At 36.1% G+C, this 23,536-nt stretch overlaps 1 protein-coding gene across 7 annotated transcripts in view; it reads right to left on the bottom strand.

The window, feature by feature from the left end:
• Nucleotides 1-23,536, bottom strand: part of CCDC18 (coiled-coil domain containing 18) — a 167,013-nt gene that overhangs the window by 103,159 nt on the left and 40,318 nt on the right. For 4 of the 7 annotated variants that reach the window (XM_085023995.1, XM_021090195.2, XM_021090196.2 and 1 more), the window contains 10 exons: nucleotides 23,132-23,242; nucleotides 22,398-22,529; nucleotides 18,694-18,828; nucleotides 18,447-18,524; nucleotides 12,584-12,700; nucleotides 8,578-8,745; nucleotides 5,496-5,638; nucleotides 2,504-2,667; nucleotides 2,017-2,230; nucleotides 108-207 (listed from right to left, as the gene is read on the bottom strand). In XM_085023995.1, the coding sequence (XP_084880121.1) occupies nucleotides 108-207; nucleotides 2,017-2,230; nucleotides 2,504-2,667; nucleotides 5,496-5,638; nucleotides 8,578-8,745; nucleotides 12,584-12,700; nucleotides 18,447-18,524; nucleotides 18,694-18,828; nucleotides 22,398-22,529; nucleotides 23,132-23,242 (1,362 nt within the window). Of the gene's footprint in view, nucleotides 1-107; nucleotides 208-2,016; nucleotides 2,231-2,503; nucleotides 2,668-5,495; nucleotides 5,639-8,577; nucleotides 8,746-12,583; nucleotides 12,701-18,446; nucleotides 18,525-18,693; nucleotides 18,829-22,397; nucleotides 22,530-23,131; nucleotides 23,243-23,536 lie in introns of those variants that run through there. The other 3 variants (XM_085023994.1, XM_085023996.1, XM_085023998.1) reach the window with 3 other exon arrangements.

The raw sequence follows: 23,536 nt of genomic DNA on the forward strand, positions 1-23,536 counted from the left end.
GAAGAGCTATAAATATGTCCATTTTACCAAAAAGAGATGAACTCTGAAAACTTGCATGATTGTATTTTAACAAAAAATTGCATTAAAATATAGTCAAGAAAACTAACTTGAGCTGCTCTCTGCTTTAGCTCCCAATTTCTCTCCTTAAGTGCCTGATCCATTTCAAGGAGTTCTTGTTTTTTATCTTCGTTTTCCATCTTGCATTCCCTGCAATTTATCAAAGTGAAAAAGACCAAAGGAAGTAAGTAGGAATATTATAATTTTTAAAAAATTAAATAAATAGGGTTACCTTTCCTGTAAATTAAAAGTAGTAGGATATATGCAATTATTTCAGATTGAGAGGTCAAATTAAAGGAATAACATGTAAAGAAATTAACTGATATCAACACTATTACTTTATTTTTATTATTTTTTTTGTTTTTGCTTTTTTAGAGCTGCACCCATGGCATATGGAAGTTGCCAGGCTAGGGGTCGAATCAGAGCTACAGCTGCCGGCCTACACCACAGCTCATGGCAATGCCAGATCCTTAACCCACTGAGTGAGCAAACCTTATGTCCTCATGGATGCTAGTCAGATTCATTTCCACCACCCCACGATGGGAACTCCAACACTATTACTTTAAAAGACTGTTTAAACAAGACTGTTTTAACAAGACAAAAGGTAACTCAGATTCTACTACTGTAGACAATTTAAGCTAATTAAAAGCACTCCCAGGGAGTAAGACAGAACCAGTATAAGAATTTTAAAAACATATCTATACTTTTTCATCTATAGGTCCAAGGAATGTTCGAAAATCTTTTATTGGTAACAGCTGCAAGTTTATTATAACTGAACTAAGCATTTATCTCATGGTTGGTGTCCCTGATATTCACAGCTTGGTAAATAACCAATGTATTTTTTACAGGAATTTTACTCAAAATGACACCTTACATTCAGTGAAGTACTGAAGTCTAACATAGAAATATTTTAAATGTGTTCTTTATAAATTCTAACCTTCCTAAAACACTAATTTTTCATAGTTACATATAATAAAAGCAATATGACACAATTTTAAGATTTATACCACTCTGAAGCCTGCCTGTGATCAGAGAATTTTAATTTTGAACTCTAAGCTGTGATATGACAAAGGATGAAAATGTTGTTGATCCTGAAAATCTTCATATGATTTTCCAGCCTAAATATGAAGCAATATAATAAATGTGATTTTAAAAAGCAAATTCTGAACTTCTTTAATGAGCTGTGTGCTATTCTCCTAAAAATCTGAAGAGATAATACAAGGCTAAGTAAACTAAAATTTTAAAAGTAATATAAAATGAATTCTAAAGATAACTCTATGTGAATAGCTGAGCTTCCAAAACTCACCTGCTACCTGGAATTTTAAGATTTTGTTTTTACTTCTTTTATCCACCCATTCACTTAATCATTTAGCAAATATTTAGTGGATGTTTCCTATATGTCAAGGTTCTAGGTACTGTAGATTTAACAGTCAATAGGATAGATGTCCTTTATCACATGGAGCTTACATTCTAATAGGTCCAGGAGAGAAGATGACTATACATGATAAACAATTTGACAAGAAAAATACCCCAACATAAAATGCTAAGTTAGAGCATTAAATACAGTGATGAGATAGTGACAGGGAGGCTGCTTTGGAATAGGTGGTCAGGGAAGGGCCCTCTGAGGTAATGTGAAGCGTATGAAGAAATAGGCCATACACCATTCTTTCCTTTTTTTTTTTTTTTTTTTTTTTGCCTTTTCTAGGGCTATTCCCGCAGCATATGGAGGTTCCCAGGCTAGGGGTCGAATCGGAGCTGTAGCCACCGGCCTACACCAGAGCCACAGCAATGCGGGATCTGAGCCGTGTCTGCAACCTTCACCACAGCTCACCGCAATGCCTTAACCCACTGAGCGAGGCCAGGGATCGAACCCGAAACCTTATGGTTCCTAGTCAGATTTGTTAACCACTGAGCCACGACAGGAACTCCCCAACCATTACTTCTTAGTATTTAACTCACCTAAGTTCAGCTGTGAGATCCTTTATAGTGGTGTATTTTTCCTCTAATGATAATTGAGCCTTCTGTAGAACATCTCTTAATTCCTGGAGTTGCCTTAAAGTACTTTTTAATTCTCCATGAGCATTTTGTAGTTCAGTCTCTAGTGCTTCCCGTTTCTGCAAGGCTTCTGTTAACTCGGTTTCAGTGTGGTGCTGTAACTTTTCTAACTCTTTTACTGTAAAAAGCAGAGAATAACGTTTTAAAATTGTATTGAAATATAGTTGATTTACAATGTTGTGTAAAAGCAGAGCATAACACTTAACTATATATAAACTATTGTTATTCAGAACTTTGTAAATAATTATAATTAAGAATATTCAATTTTATTCATCTATAAGAGGTAAAATACCACTGACTGTCCCTCCCCCCTCATCTCAAATTCTCACTTTATTCCACTTTAAAAAATACATATATGCAGGCAGCTAAGCTCAGCTAACCTGCTGCTTACCAGCATTTGTTTTCTTATCTAGTTCTGTCTTAGTCTGTTCTAATACCATGTCTAACTGAGAGAGATGCATTGCTTTATTTTCTCCATCTCGTTTTAGGTGCATTATTTCTTTTTCCATTTTAGAGAGCTCTTCTTTATACTGATCCATCTCAAGTTTTACTTGCCTAATTAAAAATAAAAAATAATAAAACAAGTAATAAGTAATAAATTGGAAACTCAGAATCAACTGACTTATCTGACTGAACATCTATAAGTTATACAAGGATAAATATCAGCAAAATGTCTAATAAGAACCCTAATCACCGATATTATACTGTTAAAAATGATCCAACTGCAAGACTGCAATCCTGCACCAATTATTACCTACCACTAAATACAACCGTATGGTGTGTTTGCCTAGTATTCTGCCTGGCAGGCACACTGCAGGTGCTCAATGAATTAGTTCTTTCTAACTGAAGATATGTTAATTATAAAACAGATCCACCAAGGAGATACATAACAGATATATTTTAACTCTAATGCCTTTTTAAACTCTAATAACCATTTTATAAACTGTAGTTTCAAAAGTGAAAGAAGCAATAGTTGGAACAGAGGAAACAGAAAAGCTCTGCTTCATGGAGAGAAGATCTTGGAACTAGGATATATCTTTTTTATGAAATTTATTCATCTAGTTCATAAGCTTCCTACTCATAATTAGAACTTATATTTATCATTGAATGTGTCTATTAGCCATAATGAATAAAAGAGTTTTTAACCATAAGTCAAAGAGTGGGAGTGAGAAAAGAAACAATTATTTCGATTTTCTTAGTGAAACAGAAAGCAAGATCATTAGTGACAGCAAGGATTGGGGAGGGATTACTAGTTTTGAAATAAAAGGCAAAAGTGTAAAAGAATGAGTAATATTGTGATTGTGAGCCAGCATTAAGAAAATGCCTAAAGTTTTCTAAGTTATGGATTTAAAGTAAGATTGATCAAAGTAAATGTGGTTATGTTTTTCTCCAGTCTCTGTAAAAATGCAACCATGAATTAGTTTGAGTTGGATTTTTGCTTCTCTGTACCACAAAAGTAAGAGAGATGTAAGGGAGTTGTGGGTATGTGCAAATAAGTGATTTTAATGACTAACCAGAATTTAAGCTAGGTAAAGAGAGGGGAAAAGGGCATGAGGGAACAAGACAGTGGTGAAACTGATTGATTAGAGGTCCTAGTTTGATCAAAGAATTGCTGAATTTGGAGTATTAAAGGGAAAGAGGTAATAATACAGGAGTAGAAGCATAGTATTCAGATTATGTTGAAATACTGGAGAAAAGGGAAATGATAAGATCTAGGGTAAATCAAGTGAGCGAGTGGCTGAGGACCAGCTAGATGGATGTATACTCAAGTCTCCAAGAGTAATGGCAGGTGTCGTGTTGGAGAGTGAAGCAGGAAGTCAGGTAGCCTGCAGGTGTCAGCAATAATGGATGCTGTGATTTGACGACCCGAGATTTACAGTGTACGCTACGCAATTCCACATCTCAGCCCCGCGGGACAAGAGCTGTGGGGAAAAGAGTTTACTTTAGAGGGCTGCAGGGGAAGAAGCAATGTCCTCAGAGGGGAGTAAGATTTCTGTTAGAGCAAGAGAAAAGAATATAGGGGATCTCGCACAGGAAGGACTGAATTCCTAAGGACACAGTGAAAATCTTTCAGAAGCCCAGACCGGGGGCGGGGGGGGGGGTGGGGGGGGGGAGAAGGGAAGAAAATACATGAGGAGATTTTTTGGGACTCGGTATGATGTGAAGGTAAATCGAACGCCTGTAAATTGGATGTTTCATGTGGTGTCTGGCACAAGAAAGGATAAAGTTATAATGGGCTGAGTTTTTGTGGAATTAAGGTACACACCGGTGGTGAGGCTGTGTTAGTGGACAGACAAGTGTCATTGGAAGAAAGAAGGTCTGAGGAACTTTGGTCTTAGCCATAAACACAGGGTATCCTCTTGACCCCACTGAGAGAGGTGGGGACATCCAAGGAAGCAAGCTGCTCCTTCGAGCACAAAGGCCTGCGCTCCTGTCAGAGGGGCAGAGGGAGTCTGAGGATGCTGTGCTTTAAGCTCAAATGCCTAAGTTAACTCGACTCCTGCTGGCTGAATGGTGTGCTAATTAAGAGTATATTATTATGTCAACTCTTGTCTACAAAACAGAAGAGGTCTGGGGAAGCTAGGTATAACTTTCAGCTCACAGTTCCCTTTCTTGATCTATTGATGTCTAGGCCCAACCTAGCCATGTCAAGTCATGATCTTTAGAGATGGAACATAGCCATCAGTATTTTTTAAAGTTCCTCAGGTGATTTTATTTTATTTTTTTTTTTTGCTTTTTAGGGCCACACCTGCAGCATATGGAAGTCTCAGGCTAGGGGCTGAATCGGAGCTACAGCCGCTGGCCTACACCACAGCCACAGCAACGCAGGATCCAAGCTGCGTCTATGACCTATAACACAGCTTATGGCAACACTAGATCCTTGTGTAGGGCCCGGGGTCAAACCCGCATCTCATGGATGCTAGTTGGATTTGCTTCCTCTGCATTACAACGTGAGCTCGTTTAGGGTGATTGTAACGTTCAGTCAATGCTGAGAACCACTGTTTTCTTCTATTAAGTTACTCCTTCCCATAAACATTTAGAACCCACGAAAATATCGTATATTTCATCTTTTCCTGCCAATTTTAATATTATTCACAATGCAACAGTTGCTCAGTGACTATGACATATAAGAAACTATGTTAATTGTTGGGAATTTGTGTAAAATAAACCATATATTATCCTGACCTTAAGGAACTTACAATTATAGTCGGAGGGCAAAGGATACTAAACTATAGTACAAAAAGGCATAATGAGGGATATAGAAACACAAACTGGGGAGAAATTTCCTCACGCAAATGCTTCGCTGAACATTTGCTGATATTGAAATTCAAATACTACTAATGTTGAAGCAGGAAGACAAATAAAAATAACATTCATTTTACCTGGCAGTACCAGTAAGTTCAATAACTTTTTGCCTTTTTAAATCTGCTTCATATGTGGCTGCTTCACATTTCTCCTCCATTTTTCTCAGTTTTTCAGTTGAACTTTCCCTTTGTTTCTGAAGCTCTTGTTCCAGTTTTGATACCTTATAAAGCAATTGTCAGTAAGTACTTTAAATAGACACAGCTCAACATTCTTCAGAAGAAAAATATTTATCTAATTGTAGCCTAGCCTACACTCAGTTTCAAGATGTCATTGCAAAAAGTATAGACCAAGAAGCAACATTGTGGAAATACAAAAGCAAACTTAACTTTTATTTTTTATTTTATTTTATTTTATTTATTTGTGTGTGTGTGCTTTTTTAGGGCCACACCTGCAGCACATGGAGGTTCCCAGGCTAGGGGTCAAATCGGAGCTGTAGCTGCTGGCCTACACCACAGCCACAGCAACACTGGACCCAAGCCACATCTTCAACCTACACCACAGTTCATGGCAACGCCGGATCCTTTACCCACTGAGCAAGGCCATGGATCGAACCTTTGTCCTCATGGATGCTAGTCAGACTCACCAACCGCTGAGCCATGATGGAAACTCCAAACTTAACTTTTAATAATAAGGATATTCCATTCATATGCAAATTTATAGACATGACCATATCATAGCACTAAAATAGGACTTATAAGAACTGTGCCAAATAATGTAAATGTTCCTCTTTTCATTATCCTCGTTTGAAATCTTCTTTCTACTCTTGTCAAACTATGTTGCTTTCCTTCTTCACAAATTGGCTGATTCAGTGAAGGATTCCTCAATTCCCATCTGCCCTCAAACACTGAAACCTGCATTTGCTCCTATTCATTCTTCTTTCTGTTTTACTACATTGAAGGAGGTATTCTTCCTTCTTTGTAAGTCAAATTGCTTCATAGGTGTTCTAGGTGTTCAACTTTCACAGGAACTTCATATTGCTGAATACCTCTATTCTCTGCTGTTACCTTCAATTTCTCTTTCTTCTGGTTTCTTCATATCAGCATTAAAACATGTTCAAGACCTTCCTATCATCAAAAGCTTTGCTTCATACCTCTACCTCCCTCCAACTACTATCTCCTTTTCTTCCCTCCTCTTCATAGCTTAACTTCTCATATTTTTCTATGCTTGTATCATTTTTCTCACTTCTCATTCATTCCTCAACCCACAGCAATCTGGCCACTCTACAGAAACTACACTATGTCACCAACCGTTTCCCTGCTGCTAATTCTATGCTCAGCCCTCGATTTGCTTGACACTCATTGCAGTATCCCATGACTCGGATCATCATCCCTTATTTCATGAAACATCTGCTTTGACTTCCATGTGCTGCATCCTTCAGAACTCTGTCAAAGTCAGTCATCTCACCCCTCATTCCATATTCTCTCCATAGTCAACCTCAGCCACTCCATGTTTTCAATGAACATTTACATGGCTGTGATCTCAAAGTTAGTATCTGACTAATGACTTTAATATCTTCCCTGCTCTTCTAAAGCTTCTCACTGAGGAACTAAGTACAGATTATAAATCATTAAAATCGACATCCTCGCCTCAAGTTCCAAGTATAAAATGACAATAGTACCCACGTAAAAAGGGAAGGGAACCGTGGAAACCCAGTCTGCAGTCTGCAGTGTGTAAATGGCATATTCACAAGCAGAAGGACTCTAAGGAATATGAATGAATCCAACATGGAAACTGTGTGAGCGGAACATGCATAAAAAGTAGAAAAAATACATACTGGAAAATTTGTTCCAAATACTGAAGTAATTTTTAGACATAAACTTTAGACCCTCAAAGAAATTAGAGAAAACCAAAAAAATCTCTTAAAACAAAGATCATAAAGAAAGAAACTCACCAAATGAAAAACACAAATGAACAAACTTAAGGAAAAAAAAAACTCAGAAGAAAACCATAAAACCACTGCAGAAATGAAAACAATTTTAGAAAGAGTAAGAATTATAACCAATACTATAGAAACCAAAGTCAATGACAAAGGATTTAGAAAGTGGGAATCAAACACAGGTGAGAGAAAGAATCCAAGATGAAGCTGTAGATCAAGCACAGCAAAGAGCAGGTCTAGACTTGAACAGAAGAGAGCCACAGGACAGATGTCTTTTTTTTCTGTCTTTTTAGGGCTGTACCCACAGCATACGGAGGTTCCCTCTGATTGGGGTCGAATCAGAGCTGTAGCCACTGGCCTAACCACAACCACAGCAATGCAGGATCTGAGCCGTGTCTGCAACCTACACCAAGCTCACAGCAATGCCATATCCTTAACCCACTAGCGAAGTCAGGGATCGAACCTGTGTCTTCATGGATGCTAGTCAGATTCATTTCCACTGAGACATAATGGGAACTCCAAGGACAGATGTCTTTGAAAAAGAAAATACAGAATACCTGCCTGATATGTTTGCATGTACAGAGAAGAGATCCTTTAGTTCCACTAGAGAGGCCGAAGATGAATTTAGAATACATAAATTAAAAAGGCATCAAGTGACGAAAAGATGAGGTGTAGTGGATTACAGGGAACTATCATTTTCTAGTTTATACTTTTCTATAAAATTTGATAAGAGAAAAATAGAAGAAAAATGTTAAATATCTGTAAGAATAACTTGGTAATGAATGAAAGAGAAAAGATTAGATTCTAGCATAAAATTTCCTCTTTCTTTAGAGTAATAATTTATTTTTGAAAATCAGTAGTTTCTTTTGGGATTTTTCTTTTAGTGCATTGCTTGGCATTTCTTTAAGGGTTATCATGCATGTCCTGATCCAAAAAGAAATTGGGGGCTATGATTCAGATAGGTATTATATCCAGGTCCAAAAAGAAAAGAGAAATTAAATAAAGAAGACAAAATCATAATTAAGTTCTACAGAGCAACAAAATGTGCCCATGGTATTCCATGGTCACATGACATAGAAATAAAACTTTACCCATTTTACAATGTTAGCTTAGATTCTTTCTTAAATGTGGTATCTTTGAGGTTAAATAACAGTTTATATAACTAGCAAAAAAAGTATTACCAATTTAAAAAATTTATATTTCATGAAACCAATAACATATACCTGTTTTTCAAGTTTAGTTTGAAGGTCTTCTAGCTCTCCGTTTCTAATTGTCTCTTGTTGTAACATCTGCTGCTGTTGTTGAAGACTATGCTGCAGAACAACATTTTGCTCAGCAGTCTCTTGAAGACTGTGATTTTTAATCTTCAGCTCTTTCTGTAAACAATATATCTAACAAATATATACATTGTGACATATTTTAAATAAAATGCAACAAAATGTCAATGCTGTCTACCTCACTGTAGCGATAATTATCCTTACTTGCCATGTGGGACAACTGTATTCACAGCTATAATTTATTATGTGGAAGGGCTGGGCTCATATTTCTGATGGGCTTGTAAGCAAGCCTGGCTCTCAGGTGATGTCTGGGAATGTGGCTTTTGAAACATTCCCTAAATGTTGGGATTGTTTTCCCTGGCTAGGGCACTGAATCATACCTTCCTTCCAAGAGTTTGGAATTTTGATACTTACAGGTGTCCCCATAAGACCACCCCCAATCAAAAACCTTGAACTCCCAGTCATAAGCAGGCTTCCCTGGGCAGAAGTACTGCACACACGTGGTCACATTTCACTGCTACAGAAAGGAACATATTCTGTGTGACTTCTCCAGAACAAGAGAGAGAACACAGCAAGCCATGGATTTCTTCACACTCCATCTTTTCCTCTTATTGATAATAAATTATAGCCATGAAAACACGGCACAAATGTTAGGTGCTATTTAGTATATTATTATTGTTGCTATTATTGCCCTTGTTTGTAAAATAATATCCCAGCAAGGCACTCTTAAACATTTATGCTCCAAAAAACACTTAAAAGAGTAATAATAATGGAGTTCCTGATACAGCATAACTGGATCAGCAGAGTCTCTCGAGCATTGGGATGAAGGTTTGGGCCCTAGCCTGGCACAGTGGGTTAAGAATCTGGAGTTCCTGCAGATGCAGCATAAGTTGCAACTGTGGCTCAGATCTGATCTGTGGCCTGTGAGCTTCATATGCCTCAGGGTGGCAAAAAAAAAAAAAAAAAAAAGAAAGAAAAAAAAAAAAGAAGGAGTTCCCGTCATGGCACAGCGGAAACAAATCCAAGTAGGAACAATGAGGTTTCGGGTTTGATCCCTGGCCTCACTCAGTGGGTTAAGGATCCAGCATTGCCATGAGCGGTGGTGTAGGTCACAGACCTGGCTTGGATCTGGCTTTGCTGAAGCTGCGGCATAGGCCGGCAGCTATAGCTCCAATTAGACCCCTAGCCTGGGAACCTCCATATGCTGTGGGTGCAGACCTAAAAAAAAAAAAAAGCAAAAAATTAAAAATTAAAAAAAAGAGTAATAATATCAACTAAGTAATTACACTCATTCATTCCAAATATTTAGGACTTGAATATTCTGGTCCCCAAAATTGTTTTAAATGATACCTTTAAACTTATCTTGGAGAACCTATTAAGAAGGAAAAAAAAATGCTGTTTGTCAAAGCAATCCAAATCCTAAAAGCTGTACAATTTTAAAACTGTATAAAGAATACAGCAAAATTTATTATATATACATACATATATATTTCTTTTTCCCCCCTGTCTTTCTAGGGCTGCATCCAAGGCATATGGAAGTTCCCAGTCTAGGGATTTAACTGGAGCTGCAACTGCTGGCCTATGCCACAGCTATAGCCACAGCAATGCCAGGTCTGAGCCTAGTCTACAACCTACACTGCAGCTTGCAGCAATGACAGATCTTTAATGCACTGAGTGGGGCCAGGGATCAAACACGCATCCTCATGGACATTAGTCTGGTTAGTTACTGCAGAGCCACAACAGGAACTCCTTTTTTTAATATATTTAACATTCTTGGCCTGCTGCTAAAAGTAAGGGGAAGGTTTACTAAATTATGACATATAAATCTGATTTTAGGAGTTTCCGTCGTGGTGCAGTGGAAATGAATCCGACTAGGAACCATGAGGTTGCAGGTTCGATACCTGGCCTCGATCAGTGGGTTGAGGATCCGGCATTGCTGTGAGCTGTGGTGTAGGCTGTGAATGCGGCTCAGATCTGGCATTGCTGTGGCTCTGGCACAGGCTAGCAGCTGTAGCTTCGATTAGACCCCTGGCTTGGAAACCTCCATATGCTGCAGGTGCGTCCCTAAAAAGCAAAGAGAAAAAAAAAATCTGATTTTAAAAGACGCAACCATTTAAAATCATAATTCAAAAGATAATAGCAAATATAAAATCTTACAAAATAAAGTTAATTTTAAAAAAGAACCACATTTCATTAATATAATCATGAAAAACATTCAGGCAAATAGAAAAGTGACAAGTTTTAGAGAGTATTAGTATTAGAGAGTAAATTGTAGGTAAATCTTTAAAAAGTTTCTTATTTTTGCTTATTTAATAACCATTTTGAAAATGAAGGAAAATAAACCCATCCCTTAAAGCAAACTATCTTTCTAATAAATATCACTCCAGAAGAAAGTAATTTTAAACTCCTAAGAAATAGTGAAGGAGAATCCTGATTTGGTCCTTTTTTCTGATTATCCAGCAGCTAAACATTTAGCAGCATTATGAAAGTCTTAAGGGCCAAATATTCTTTGTTTATTATAAGAAGCACTTAAATTTCAAACTTCTTCATTATATGATGACACTGTAAACTCAGAGAACCTTAGATATAACAGTCAACTAACTAATTTCTCTCTTTTTCTTTTTCCTTTTTTGGGTATATCCATGGAATATGGAAGTTCCCAGGCCAGGGATCAAATCTGAGTCGCAGCTGCGACCTATGCGGCAGCTATGGCATTGCTGGATGTGTGGATCAAATCTGTGCTGCCTCAGAGACAACACCATAGCAGGAACTCCCGACCAATTTCCAGTATTATTACTATTATAATACTTTTTAATGCCAATCTGTTTTACTTAATTTTGTCTGAATGAAAATAATTTATTCAGTGCAAATATGTGTCAGTAACATCTATTTTGTTTTTCCACTAGCTCCTAAGAAAACCGCAGATTACATCTCTGCAGAAATTTATTTTATGTAGAACTTACTTGCCTACAAGATAAATTTAAATACTATTCTTTTCCTTTCATGAATGTCTTATACTTACTTTCCTATCAAAGAAAAAAATGGACAAAGTATTAAAATAAGAAAAAACATTAGAAAAAGATAAGGCCTAACCAAAACACTAAGAAAGCCATACCACATAAGGTCAATTTAAAAATGAATTTCAGTAATCCAGCCCCACTAGCATAATAATTTCAGTTAAAAATTCTGAACTGGGAGTTCTTGTCGTGGCTCATCGGAAACGAATCCAACTAGTACCCATGAGGATGTGGGTTTGCTCCCTGGCCCTGTTCAGTGGGTTAAGGATCTGGCATTGACATGAGCTGTGGTGTATGTTGCAGATGTGGCTCAGATCTGGTGTTGCTGTGGCTGTGGTGTAGGCCAGCAGCTACAGCTCTGACCCCTAGCCTGGGAACATTCACATGCCCCAGATACAGCCCTAAAAAGCCAAAAAAAAGAAAAAAAAATTACTCTGAGATCAATAATTTAATTTCCTGATTCCCTAAAAATAATTAGAATCTTAAAGTATCATATTTTATATTTTATACGTCATATAATATCTGTTTCTTAAAGAATATAAAATTCAAATTTAGGTTTTACTGGAAATTTGTTTTGTCTTTTTGTCTTCTTAGGCCCACACCCACGGTATACGGAAGTTCCCAGTCTAGGGGGTTGAAGCAGAGCTGTAGCCACTGGCCTATGCCACAGCCACAGCAACCACAGATCCGAGCCACATCTGCGACCCACACCATAGCTCACAGCAACATCGGATCCTCAACCCACTGCGCGAGGCCAGGGATCAAACCCTCAACCTCATGGTTCCCAATCAGATTTGTTTCTGCTGTGCTACAACGGGAACGCCTGGAAATTTTTTTATATCAACTATACACAAACATACTTTTAAAGTATCTTGAAAATATCTGAAAAAAATCACTTGAAAAATATACTATATTTAAAGGAAATGTTAACTTACCTCTTCAGATTTCTTCTTTAGCTGTTTTTCAAACTTTTCTTTATTTCCTTCCAATTGGTTCAAATGTAAAGCTAGTTCTTCCTTACAAATTTCCAATGCCGAATCTAGCTGTCTGACCTAAGCAGGAAAAAGGCAAAAAAAGGAAAATCAACATATATTAATGAATGCTTATTATATGCTCAATATTTTACAGAGTAATCTCAATGTTACCTCATGGCTTTAAAAAGCAACTATACAGTCCAACTTAGAATATAAAATGCTATTAAAGAAGAGATTTATTTAAAAAACTAATTAGGGGATTTCCGTCGTGGCTCAGTGGAAAGGAATCTAACTAGCATCCATGAGGTCACAGGTTCAATTCCTGGCCTTGCTCAGTGGGTTAAGGATCTGGCATTGCCGTGAGCTGTGGTGTAGGGCACAGACAAGGCTCGGATCTGGGGTTGCTGTGGCTGTGGCATAGGCCAGCGGCTACAGCTCTGATTCAACCCCTAGACTGGGAACTTCCGTATACCATAGGTGTGGGCCCAAGAAGGCAAAAGATTTTTAAAAAATAAAAAACTAATTACAATTGCAAACTAGGAAATCAAAGAGGAAGCCAGATTCTGGAGTCCTAAAGAAAAAATAGGACATGAACTAGTGAAGAAGGGCATTCTAGGAAAGAGGAAGTATATTCAGAGACTAGGTAGTATGAAAAGAATGGTAAGACGTTGGCAGGAGCTTAGGGTACCAAAAGCACGAATTTGTTAAGAGAGAGGTACTAGGGAGATGAGATCGGCAAGATAGACTGGGGTCAATTGTCAAGGACCTGCAGGCCAGGCACCCTAAAATATTGACCTAAAAAGTAGTATTTAAACCTATTCCTTAAGTTCCTTTGATCAGAAAAATAACAGAGTACAAAGTCATGTATTGTGCTAACAATGCTATAGTGTAAATATTCTGAACATGCTGAAGTTACTAAGAAAATGAAACGTTTTGGTCAGCTAGGGAAAAAAAAAACTTTGGAAGGATAAAGGTTGCTTTTGCTTTGAATCAGTGAAAACATTTTCTGAAAGGCAGTGATGTAATTTGGTTCAAGTATTCACAGAGCTGCAAATGCCTCAAGGTACCTTAACATTAAAGAACAAATGAGCAAAGAACAATTTTTTTTTTTTAAAGTGCTTACATGCTCTACATCCCGTCTATTAATAAGTTTCTTGTTCTTTTCTTTATGGTAATTCTGAACTTCTCAGGAGTGTGTTTTTTTGTTTTGTTTTTTTTCTCCTCAGTGCTAACAGTGTTCTAGTGGTGATGTGAGGTGTTTGGTGCGGAAAGCGTGAAAGAAATTTCAAGAAGATTAGGAGAAAAAGAAAAATGATACCTCTTGCAGATACTGTTCTACATCATGAAATTATCTTTGCAACTCTAATTTCTAAAAGGAGAATCTTTAAGATACAGTTTTCAAAGACTGTCCCTATAGCCTCTGAACATAACCGCTAACAGTTTAAAAGTTTGTAATATTGAATAATTATCATTGTTAATAAACTGTTGCCATAATAACAATAATTTTTTAATTGTTTTCTGAAACGTATAAATATTTTCAACTTTTCTTTCTTAAGCATCATAATGAGCATTGGCAGCTGTATCATCTTCCACACAAAGAAAGATAAAATCTATGACTGTCAGAATATTACACCTGATAAAAATTAACAACATGAAAACTCACTCAGGCAAGATTCATCACTAGATGTTAAAACCACTGGTTATAAGTTTGTTGAGGAAGAGGACTTTCAACATGGCCTCAAAAGAACCACCTCACACAGTGCTTATTCACCATAAAGGAAAAAATTGTGCCCTTAAAATGGTGAGTTCTGGCAGTAACAACCATGAATAAGAGGTCAAGACTGGCAATGCCAGTAATGGTGTGGTATGACATCATGTGCTTCTGGATATGAAGCAGTGGAAAGAACACAGTATAATCTACTGAGTGGGTTTACGTTTGCGGTATGTGTGTGTATGGGTGCCGAGACTTTTCCAAAGATTTAGTTTCATGAAGAATAGGAGACAATGGGAGTTTGTTTGCTCAGTGGGTTAAGAATCAACGTAGCGTCTGCAAGGATGTGGGCTGAATCCCTGCCTCAGTGGGTTAAGGATCCAGCACTGCCACAAGCTGTGGCAAAGGGTGCAGATGAGGCTCAGAACTGGTGTTGCTGAGGCTGTGTGGTAAGCCTGCATCTGCAGCTCTGATTCGACCCCTAGCCTGGGAACTTCCATATGCTGCAGGTGTGGCCATAAAAAGGGAAAAAAAAAAAAAAAAAAAAAAAAAAAAAAAGGAGACAGTGAGTTTAGGGGAATCTAAAAAGCCAAATGTAAAATGTGACATGATTGAATCCTCAACTGGGGAAAGAAAAGCAACAAGCTAAAGCAGTGTTTCTCAAGGTTTTAGTGTGTATACAAACCACATGGACACTCCAGTGAAATACAGATTTCTGGGTCTACGGTAAGGCAAAGAGGTATCTGGGGCTCAAAATTTAGGGAGTTACTCCCTCTCAGGACCAGGCCAAGTGCCTACCCTTCGCCTGTACAACCCTGGAAGTAAAGGTCCCCTGAGGCACCTCTAACGCTTTACCTGCGTTTCGGCTCTGTTCAGGAGGTCAGAGGCACAGCAGAAGACTTGTATATTCTGCAAGTCAAACAAGCTCCCAGGGGATGTGGATGCTACTAATCCATAGACCATGCTTTGAGTGGCCAGATTATCAAGAACATTTTTAAATTGAAAATTTCAGTATGGACAGTGTATTGAATGATGTTACTGAATTAATGTTGACTTTCTCTGGTGCATACAGATGGTATAATCAGGTAGGAGAAAGTTTCTGTTCATAGGAGATGCAAGTTTAAGTGTTAAGGGTGTAAAGTATTATGACATCTGCAACCTTCCTGCAGGTAGACTGGATCAAGGAAATGTGTGAGTGGTGGTGTGACTGAGTGGTGCACACACGAGAGGGCACGTGCATGTGCGTGCAGAGAGTGACAAAATGAGTACAACCTGATCTGAATTTACAGACAGTGAAAGGTACACAGATGTTCTCTGCACCATTCTTTCAGTTTTCTGTAGGTGTGAAATCTTTCAAAGTAAAATTTAATTAAAAATAAATTAATTAAAATTAATAAATAATTTTTTTTGGGTCTTTTTAGGGCTGCACTCATGGCATATGGAGGTTCCCAGGCTAGGGGTCTAACTGGAGCTATAGCTGCCAGCCTACACCACAGCCACAGCAACGCAGGATCTGAGCCGCATCTGCGACCTACACCACAGCTCCTGGCAACGCTGGATCCTTAACCCACTGAGTGAAGCCAGGGACCGAACCCACAACCTCACGGTTCCTAGTTGGATTCATTTCTGCTGCGCCATGACAGGAACTCCTAAAACTAATAAATAATTAATAAAACCCCAAATATCTACTACTTTGTTGTATTTATCTGAACAAAAAGCTTGAGAGTTTGAATCTCATACAAATAAACATATATTCGCTATATACAAATTTTTTAAAAATACACACACACACACACACACACACACACACAAATGAATATAATCAAAACACAGACACTGCTCTGCTGAACCAAAGAGCCTCCTCATGGGCATATTCTGGGCATAACCAGGTAGGGCTCTAGGTTACCTATTTTCAACAAAAGCTAAGTCTTTTCTGTTTACTGATTTCCCATTTACGACTTTCTTTGGGAGAAAAATAATAACAAAATTTAGAGTGGAAAATAAAAGCAAAACAAAACAAAATAAATAAAATCTCTAAATCTAATAAGCACCTTCTTGATTTTGTATTTAATAGCAGGTAATTGCTTTAGTTTATTGTTTTTTTGGTTACCTGTTCAGAATTTTCCTATCCATCTTCCAGCTCTCATTAATCATATTTTATAAGTGGTATAACTTTAAACTGATCCTTGTAACTCTCCTACCGACAGAAAACTCAAGAGTTCCCTTCGTGGCTCAGCAGTTAAAGAACCCTAATAGGATCATGAGGATGTGGGTTCAATCCCTCACCTTGCTTGATGAGTTGGGGATCTGGCGTTGCCATGAGCTGTGGTGTAATTCACAGACACAGCTCAAATCCCGAGTTGCTGTGGCTGTGGTGTAGGCTGGCAGCTGCAGTTCCAATTCGATCCTTAGCTTGGGAACCTCTATATGCCACAGGTGTGGCCCTAAAAAGCAAACAAACAAACAAACAAACAATAAATAAATAAAATTCATAGTTTTTTATGTAAAGAACAAACTGAGGCATGTAGAGGGTCATGGCCACAAGTCAGAAAAGGAAGTTGGTAATGACACAATCAAGAAAAAAGAATTAGATTTCAAACTTCTATTTTGTTGTTACAAATATCTGATATGTTAAAAGCGTTTGGTATAGCTTGAGTCACAGGAACTTTGTTTCTATAGTTCTTCCTCATTTTGGCTTTTTTCCCAATAAAACACATCTATTAAAGGTAAGGGAATAAAACCCAACATTATAATTCATTCTTTAGCTGATTTCCTTCTGTTCATATCTGGTTATTAACATACATAAATAACTTAGCAGATGACTGGCTAGATGTGTTAGGTAATTTAATGAAAAGCAGCAGTTAAGTGGCATATGGATTTTATTTAATGAAATAACTTCATGCCTACAAACCTTTGTATAGTAATGATTTTTTAAATATTAATAACCTTAGAAGTCATTTTTACATGAGAAAATGAACCGACATGGCACTAAATGTTAAAGATTTTAGAGAATACTATGGGAAAGTTATAGATAAACACAATTAAGTTTACTTGATTATTTATAGTCACAAAATAGATTGAGAACAGAGTACTCAACAAGGTCCTACTGTATAGCACAGGGCAGTATGTCTGGTCCCTTGGGATAGACCATGATGGAAGATACTATGAGAAAGGGAACGTGTGTGTGTGTGTGTGTGTGTGTGTGTGTGTGTGTGTGAGTGTGTGTGTGGGGGGGGGTCAGAGGTTGGCATAACACTGTAAATCAACTATAATTTAATTTAAAAATAGTGACTAAAAAATCAGAGTACTAGGCAAAAAGTAAATAACATTGACTATTTAAAATATCCTTTATATTTAATTCCTATATGACAGAATGAAGGTCACAGGATGTTTGAAACTATTTTTAACACTAAAAATGCAAAGGAGAAAATACTGAATATATATAATTACTTAATAAACTCTGAGAGTAACTATGTGCCAAGCATTTTATGTACCTCATTTCATTTAATCCTCAAACCCACCTCTTCTAGGGCATTATTATCCCCATTTTACAATGAAGAAATTAAAGTTCAGAGAGTTTAAATAACCTAGCCAAGTTACAGTCAGTAAGCTCTCTGAAACCAGAACTGAAACTCAAGTCAGTTTAGCTCCAAAAGTCCATGCTCTTAAACATAAGGATATATTAGCCGCAGAACTGTATTTTGCCCAGAAATTCTGGATTTGTCCCCTCACTAATCGTATAGCAGAACTGGTAAAAAGAAGCAAACCATACTGTTTGTAGTTTCATCTCTCTTCACTTCCTTTGTTTAGTTTTTACTGGCAATGTTAGTAAGTAGCTATGGTTTTTACTGAAAAATAAATCCTTTTTAAAGCAAAAAGAAAAGAGGTTAGATAATCAACAGACTAGATTATTAACTATCAAATAATTAAAATCATAATTTACAATGAAAAAATATACTACTTAAAGACACTAAGTTCATTGAATCAGGTAAAATTTTTAGCACTTTATTTTTATGTAAATGATTTTATGATTCATAGAGAAATCTAAAAAAAGCCACAGGTATGTCTCCATCAAGAAAAAAAAAAATTTTTTTTAAGTATTAGCATACTAGCCTTGATTGTTTCTTCAGATACTTGGTTCTGTAATGCTTTCAAAGCTTCATCTTTCTTCATATTTTCCTTTTCCATTTCCTAAAAACATATAGATTGGCAGCAAAAATATACATATGTACATAAATATTTAGCATTAGTAATAGGGTTGTTAAACAATTGATTTAATTAGAATTAAGGTATGCTAAAGAAACATAAGCTTAAAAGATTGGTCAGCTTTTAAACAGCATTTTTATAATGATGATTTTACCCCTTTGCTTTCCGTCAAGAGTCTGTCTAGTGATTCAAGATGATGTTGTTTACATATTATATCTTGCTGCAACATGGACATGGTCTTTTCTTGTTCTTTAAATTGTTGTTCTTTTTTCTCCAGTTGAGATTCAAGCTAAGCATAAAAACAAGATTACTGCTGAATTACACAGATTACTGCATTTACCAAATTTCCTTCAGCTTCCCTCCTTTTAGAGAAGAAATAAAATCACATGCCCATGTCTTATCCCTCTCCTCTCTCACCAATACTATGTTGAAATTGGTCTGTATCATTCTCTGATGTGTTGCTTTCTTATACACTTTTTTATGCTTTTAACTACATAATATAGATCCATGAACAATATGTAATGTAAACTTGTTTTGAAAATTAACATATAATATCAACACTTCTGCAAGTTTCAGCAACTTGATTTTTTACTTAGTATTGTTTTAAGTAGTTATCCATGTGTCCCCATGTGGATCTAGTGCATATTTTTATGACACTATAGCGTTCCACTGTAACAACAAACTATAGTTTGTTGACTCTTCCACTAGGGAAGAGTTAGATATTCTGCTTTTTCACTATTACAATAATGGTACAATAATATCCTTTGTATGTATCTCTTTAAGTACATATATTAGAGTTTCTTTAGAACATACCACCTAGAAGTGGACTTACTGATAGGATATGCACATTTCCAATTTCATTAGGTATTTCTCTTTAAAGTGCATCAAAACTAATACTTTCACTAGAAATGTATGAAAGTCTCACTCCCTACAACTTTGCCACTAATTGATTGGTATTACCAAACACCCAAAAAACTTCTGCAAAGACAAGATATGAATAAACTGATATGCTTGTATGTATATATGTGCATATTACATACACATGTATAATAATTATACATATGTGATATATAATACATATTAACAAAATATAGCAGCAACAGGTTAACTAGAAAATATTAAAACTAAGGAACTGTGAAATGAAAACATTTAAAAGAAAATAACACATCAGAAATTAGAGAAACAGCAAGAAAAAAAACTGAAGTGAACAGAACATAAGGGACCTGTTAGACACCAACATGCATATCCTGAGAGCTCCAGAAGGAGGAAGAGAGAAAAAGGGAAAGAGAGAATATCTGAAGAAATGATTGAAAATGTCTCAAATTTAATGAAAAACATCCAATATACTATAAACATCCATGAATCTCAAAAAAAAAAAAAATCCAAATAGGCTGAACTCAAAGAGACCCACAATGAGACACATAATCAAACTGTCCAAAGACAATGACAGAGAATCTTGAAAGCAGTTAAGAGATAAGAAAATTATCACAGAACTCACTAAGATTGCATACAGATTTCTCATCAGGAACTTTGAGAATCAGAAGACAGTGGGCTGATATATTCAAAAGAAAAAAAGAACAGTCCACCCAAGAATCTTTTATCTGGCAGAACTGTCCTTCAAAAATGAGGGAGAAAGTAAGACACTCCCAGAGAGATAAAAGCTGAGGAAGTTATGTGACCGCTGGACATGCCCTGCGAGAAATACTCAAGGGAATTCTGCAAATTAAAAATGAAAGAACACTAGACGGTAACGAAGCCATATGTAGAAATAAAAATCTTAATAAAGATAAATACATGAGCAATTGTAAAAGTTGGTATTGTTACAAAAAAGGATTATAACTTCCACTTTTTATTTTCTAAATGATTTAAGAGACTAATACATTTAAAGGAAAAAAGTTACTAGTGTAAAAACTAATATTACTGTAACTTTGGTTTGTGACTACAAATCCTGTTTTCCATATAATTTAAGAGACAAATCCCTTTGAAGAAATTACATTTGTGTTTTAGGGCATATAATGTATAAAAATGTAATTCTGTGACATTAACAACCAAAAGGGATGGAGATAAATTTTAAAGGAACAGAATTTTTGTATATCATTGAAATTATGGTGGCATAAATTCAAATTAAAGTATTATAACTTTAGGATGTTAAATGTCATCCCCATAGTAACCACAAAGAAAATAGCTATAAAATATACACAAAGGGAAATGAGAAAGGAATTTTAAAATTTCACTACAAAAAAATCAACAAAATTCAGAAAAAGACAATAATGGGAGTTCCTGGTGGCTCATCAGGTTAAGTATCTGGCACTGTCATTGCTGTGGCTCAAGTTACTGCTGTGGTGCAGGTTCTACCAGGAATTTCCACATGCCAGAGGTGTGGCCCAAAAAAAAAAAAAAAAGATAGTAATATAGGAAATGAAGGATAAAAAAGCTATAAGGCATATAGAAAACAAAGACCAAAACGACAGAAGTGCCTCCTTACCAGCAATTACTTTAAAAGCAAATGGAGTAAACTCTCTAAAAGGCATAGATGGGCAGAATGGAGAAAATCACGTATCCAGCTATATGTTGTCTACAAGAGACTCATTTTATTTATTTATTTATTTAATATTTTGGTCTTTTTAGGGTCACACCTGCAGCATATGGAAGTTCCCAAGCTAGGGGCTGACTTGGACCTGTAGCCACCAGCCTACACCACAGCCACAGCAATGCTAGATCCGAGCTGTGTCTGCTATCTACACCACAGCTCATGGCAATGGATCCTTAACCTGCTGAGCAAAGCCAGGGATCAAACCTACATCCTCGTGGATACCAGTTGGGTTCGCTAACACTGAGCCACAATGGAAACTCCCGAGAGACTCATTTTAGATCCAAAGGTACAAACAGATTGAAAATGAAAGAATGGGAAAAGACTCCATGTAAATAGTAAGGAAGAGGGAGCGTAGGTAGCTATGGTAATATCAGACAAATCAGATATAAGAGACAAAGGTAGATAATATATGCTCATAAAAGACTATGATAACAGCAATAAGATATAATAATTATAAACATTTACATGCCGAAGATAGACTTTCAAAATATATGAAACAAAAGCAGACAGAATTAAAATGAGAAATAGCAGTTGTACAATAATAGTTGGAGACTTCAATATCTCATTCTCAGTAATCAATAGAACACTCAGAAAGAGTATGAGGAAGGAAATAGAGGGCTCAATACATTAAACCAATCCTTCTGAACAGACACACACAGCACACTCTACCTCAAAACAAAAGAAGGTACATTCTTCTCAGGTATACACGAGATACTTTCCAGGAGAGACAATATGTTAGGCCACAAATTTGGGTCTCAATGTATTTTACAAAATAGATATCATACAAAGTATTTCCAGCTTATACATTTTTATGTGTATTAGCTGTATTCTGCCATAAAACCCATCCAACTCATCAGTTTTTTATCTAGTCATGTTTTTCTGGACCTGTAGTTTCTTCTTTACTTCCGTTTTCGTTTTTACTCTTCACTTTTAAACCCAAGATTAAGAGAGCTTCTACTCTTAACCAATCTTTAAACAACTGATATCTCTAGAGGAAAAGAGTCTACAGAATCACTCTTAGTTTGACGATGTCAAAAAAAAAATGATCAAAACTGAAATGGCAGCAGTACTAAATAAAAAGCATTGTAAAATGATCCAGAAGTAATGGGATTCTAATTACACTACTTGCCAATAACTTTTCTGTCTTTGCTTTCTCATCTATTAAAATAAGGAAAGCCACACTAGAAATGTTTAAGTTTCTTTTCAGCATTCATATTCTAAAAATGTATTACATCTACTTATTAAAAACATAATTAATGTCTTACTCTCTCAATTTGTTTTTCCATTTCTTTATGCTGGTCAAGATGAATTTTCTTTGCCTTTTCAAAAGCTAAACAAATTTTCTCATGCTCTGTATTGATATTGGTTTCTAGACTTCTAATCTTTTCATTCTTTTCCTAGAAATACAAAAGTACTTTAGAACTAGTTTTGCAGAAAAGTATACTAGTAAAGTATACAATTTATCATACTCTATTTTTCAGAGTTATAGTAGTTGATGCGTCAAATTTCAAAAGCATTGAAATATTTATAAAAAAGAGACAGTGGTTATTTAAACAACTGTATCAAAATGATAAGATTAAACTATTTAAAATTACCGTGAAGCATATCAAAGAACTAATACCATTTCCTTCAATTCTATAAAATAAAAATGAGACAATTTAGGTAACAACTTGCCATATTAACTTAAAAGTATATTAACTTATGTGGCACAGCAAGGCAAGGATCTGGCGTTGTCACTACAACAAGCTTGGGTTGCTGCTGTGGCACAGATTCAGTTCCTGGCCTGGGAACTTCCACATGCCGTGGGCACAGCCAAAAAAATAATAATAAAAATATAGAAATAAAAATTGAATAATCAGAAAAGTTTGGTAGAATTCATACTTTTCCTATAATGGCATATATTAGAATAATGATACTAAAACAAACATGCTACTACAAATTAAGTTCCTTAAAGCCACAGTGAATTCGAAGCAAAAAAAAAAAAAAAGGTAATTTTTACCATAAGTTCCTGTTCTAGTTCTGCATTTTTTGCAGCAATAGAGGAATAAGCAACTATTTTTTCTTCCAGCTGTTTCTCTAGAGTTAAAAGTTGGGAACATTTCTTTGTCATCTGAAAACACAATGAAATGAATAAAAATTATTTTTTAAAAATAAGTGATAATTCAGAGGAAAAACAGTGAAAGGAAGGCCAGAAATATGATATAGCTTATTCCATCTATATAATACACAAGTAATTTAATTCAGACTCATATGTTCAAATAGGACTGAACCCAACCCATTACTTAAAAGTAGCTTTTTCAAAAAAAAGCTGGTGTTAAAGACTGAAATTAGTGTAATAAAATATTAACAGTAGTAATTTCTACAGGTAGAATTACCAACGTTTTATTTCCTTCTCTATCCCTTT

Source organism: Sus scrofa, chromosome 4 (genome assembly GCF_054392235.1).
Source record: "Sus scrofa isolate SSC_HxYL_T2T_F1_AM1 chromosome 4, Sscrofa_HxYL_maternal_Yorkshire_Landrace_v2.0, whole genome shotgun sequence".
NCBI lineage: Eukaryota > Metazoa > Chordata > Mammalia > Artiodactyla > Suidae > Sus > Sus scrofa.